Source organism: Tigriopus californicus, chromosome 9, assembly GCF_007210705.1.
Source record: "Tigriopus californicus strain San Diego chromosome 9, Tcal_SD_v2.1, whole genome shotgun sequence".
NCBI lineage: Eukaryota > Metazoa > Arthropoda > Copepoda > Harpacticoida > Harpacticidae > Tigriopus > Tigriopus californicus.
Window position 1 is genome coordinate 14,802,084 of NC_081448.1, and position 3,836 is coordinate 14,805,919.

Consider the following 3,836-nt stretch of genomic DNA (forward strand, 5'->3'; position numbering starts at 1 on the left):
GATACGAAATGGTCATTTCTTGGGGCTTGAAGGCAATTCTACGTCTGATTCCAAGCCTTGAATTGAAAAAAGGTGCAAGCTTGTTTTGAAGTTATTTTCGAATGAAATAGGCCACCATCTCTTTTGAGGGAGGGAGAGGCCGTCTAAGAAGTGCTTTCACTTTCATCACATCAAAAAGGTCGCGTGAAACGCTGGAATCTCTCCCTCCACTCGTTACGATGTTTTCAATTTCTCGAGAAGAGAGCGAGAAGAGAGCTTGATTTCGTTGGCCTAAGTGGAAATATCCTAATGCACTTCTCAATCTTGTTGGGCCATGGTCAAACAAGCAACGCAAGTGCACACCCAGCACACATCCTAGGCCAAAAGAAACAAGACAGATTGACGATCCCTAGATGATGAACTAAGTTCACGAGTTCAAACTCGAATGCCAGAAAGCATAAGCTTCAAACCACCCGGTGAAAAACCATGGGAAAGATGGACAATGGACATATGGTCTGGATTTATCCTGCGAGGGTAAACAATGTGATCCTATTAGATCGAGAGCGCGTATTTTCTTTTTAGAGTGAGTGAAGCGGCAAGGAAAACATGGACAAATGGCGTCTTGATAAGGATCACGAGAGTCTCGGCTAATTTTGAATTCTCTTTCGATTCTCAGATTTGTCACACAGATTACGTCAGGCGAGATATGAACTGGAGTCGCCATGGCTCTTCTCTGTTTTAATACCACCGTCATGAGTCACGCGGGCCAGCCAAGAAGCCCAAGTCTTCCTGGAGCTTTTGGGGACAAATCTGTTCCACGGCTTTGCACGCGTGACACGTGGAACTTGGAACTAGCACTCGGATAGAATTGGAAAAACGAAACTAATGGGACGAACCCACCGCAATCCCACGAGCTCCAACGAGTCGCCCCATCTCCATGCTAATCAGGAGAGAGACCCACTCGGTTCTCAAGCTTGGAACACTATCACTACCGCCATCCACGACCCCAAAGATTAGGTTATCACTTCCGCCAAGGGGGCCAACGATGATGAGGAGAACGAAAAGATTTGCTCCAGGTTCTCAAGCTCATTTTGAGATATTGGCCATTTGCTCTACCAGCACTTTGGGTAAGGTATGAAGATGTGATTGGAGCTAGAGATGTGGTTCTCTAATTAAAACGAATTGAAGCCATTTACGGCTTTTAAGAGAGATTGACTTTTTTTCGCCTCCCCTATCGAGTACAGTGTGACAAGAAAGTTTTTGGTCCATTCAAGTAGCCCGAATCTTTATTATACATTATCACACAAAAAGGCAAAAACTGACTTCTCTAAAAAGACGAACAAGAAATCGAAGGTTTTCAAGCAGAGACAGGTAAGTCATTGAGTGGAGGCCATACTGTTTGACTGTTAAATGGTGCTTTTTCTATGAGCCGCCAAGACTTTCATGTCACACTGTAAGCAAACCTGAATGTCCCTCTTCGATCTTGTTTCAAGGTATCTTGTTCTGTGCTGCAGTATGTGGCGTCTAAAAGCTTCTTTCCACTTCACTACTAAAAGCAATACTCCTACCCTCCATGGCCCAGAGCACATTCACTACTTACTTTCAATGGAGTTTAAAACAAAGACATAACTCAGGGTCTCTTTTTTTTCAACCATGTCCATGGAACGTAGAGTACCTACTACACATAATACATAAGTACGCGCGTACAGTACTGTACTTCAGTGCGAAAAGTGTACTCGTTCATCTGGGTAATGCGCTTCAAAGAGAAACGAAACAATCTCCCCCTGGACTTATATACCGCCGAGGCAAAGTGAAAAATATCTCAAACGATTTCTCTTCATTTCCTTGGGATGTTCACTGAAATGTCCACAAACCCCTTCCTTATTCCAGTTCTTCAGCCACACATCATCTTTATCAATACAATACAACTAACTTGTTCCAGATTGAGTGATGATTGTTAAATATGTTGCAAGTTCCCACAACTCTTTTCCCGGAGGATCGTTTTTGCTCCCCTTGAATATTGTGAGGCCAATGGTGAGAGAACCGACGAGCTTTCCGTCATCTCTCGTTCCTCACATATTTTGACAGACATGAAATAAAGATAACATTCCAAAGTGATTTTTCATGTGAAATGAGCTTGTTCAAGCCTCTCTCCATGGCTCAACACGAAATGACTTCAGGTGACTCGTTCAAAAGTGGGCCAAAAAACTCCGGCGGTGAAACTTGAGGACACTTCTTTCCCCGCCCCCCAAAACGGACACGCACGCGCTTTTTGATTGACATATCTAGATGAAATTGAGATACCACTTGGAAGGAAGGAAGGAGGGGAGGGGGGGGGGAGAAAGATATGCAAATCTTTCTTACCTGATGGCGGTGGAAATGTGTCCACGTGAAACGACTCGGCCGTGATCAAAACGGGCAATAACAGACCTGTCACGCCGATGATGAGTAAGTGCCTCATCATGAACCCGGATAGCTTGGACCGGTACACATTCGCACACTCAAAACAATAAAATGACGGGTTATTTGTTCGAGTTCATTTTGGACTGAGCAAATTCACAATTGACACATATGCACTCCGTAAGTGTGTGTCTCTCTGTGTCTCTGAGACCGACTAAAACCACACTGACGGATGGACGTGTTCTCGGAAAGTCGTCATTGGTATGCGTGTGTTTCCTGTGGCTTCTGGTTGCTCTTTCAGTGTTTCTCGAGTTCTCTCCTTCCCTTCGTGCTCCTCGCACGAGACTGGAAAAGGCGCACTCGGTCTCAAATTCCAGGCTGGGCCATCGAATTTCCATCGGACGTGAGCTCGAGCATTCGCCGTCAACGAGTCACATGGCCAAACCCACCCTGCGAACGCTCAAGCGTACAAATTTCGTTGCTACGTACGTACAGTACATACCGACCGGTAGGTACACACGAACCTGATGATGGGAATGGATACGTTTGCATACGAAGCAAGATGAAGGAAGCAGTTATTTCTTGAGTGAGATGACTGTCGAATGGCATTTTCTCTCAGGCATTATTGAAAAGGCGAAATGAATTGTCGGAAATGCAAATTGTCACCGTCATCAATCCTGGTGAGTCGAGGAGAAGCCCTCCACTTGGGGGTCTTTTTGCCTTGAGATGAGAATGTGGATGAGGTGACGAGAGTCGAGCGACACTTTGCCCTTTTTCCACCTTCATCCCTAACTCAATTCAAGGGACTGACTGGCCTCCACCCTCCCTCCTTCAAATTCAACCCCCGTTGAGTGGGGTGTATTAACGCATTCGGCATTCCAACTCCATGGGCATTGACATAATTCCAATTCGGCCAGTTTGTGGTTCAGGTTGGACTACGTACTTCCAGTCCAATCAATTTATGAGCCTAGTCTGGAAGTCTTGTGTGACACACGCACGCACGCACGCACGCACACACACACACACTCACACACTTCGCTCCACCTTACTGGTGTAACCATTAAAGCAACTTTAATTGGGTGCTTAATGTCCGGGGGAAATTTTTGTGCAGTCACCAGAAGGAAGTTTTTCGCCATTAAGCAACTTCTTTAATAAGTGGGTCGGTCGGCTTGTTGCCGTCCCTGTTCCTGTTGATGTTAGTTAAGAAGGGGAGAATTTGCCTTTGAAAAGCGAGCTATGGAATGCTTTCCACCTTGTTCGAAAATAAATCCTCCTTTAATATCGTGGCTCTGTGTGTCCGAGTTCAAAGTGAAAAATTCCTACCCAAAAAAACACGTAGTCTGACAAATCCTGAAGTTCTTCTCTTTTTTGCATTTTGTTACAATACTTATCTTTGCAGTCGTTTTTTATCAGGAGGCAAAATTTGCATTTCCGTCAGCTAAATACATTCTTCTACT

At 44.9% G+C, this 3,836-nt stretch overlaps 1 protein-coding gene across 1 annotated transcript in view; it reads right to left on the reverse strand.

Annotated features, from left to right (window-relative positions):
- The window catches only part of LOC131886942 (tyrosine-protein phosphatase 99A-like), a gene marked incomplete in the record, with an annotated part of 36,966 nt that extends 34,274 nt beyond the window's left edge, over window positions 1–2,692 (reverse strand). The window contains 1 exon segment of the mRNA XM_059235411.1: window positions 2,344–2,692. Within this exon segment, the coding sequence (XP_059091394.1) occupies window positions 2,344–2,443 (100 nt within the window).
- Window positions 2,693–3,836: the final 1,144 nt, after the last annotated feature.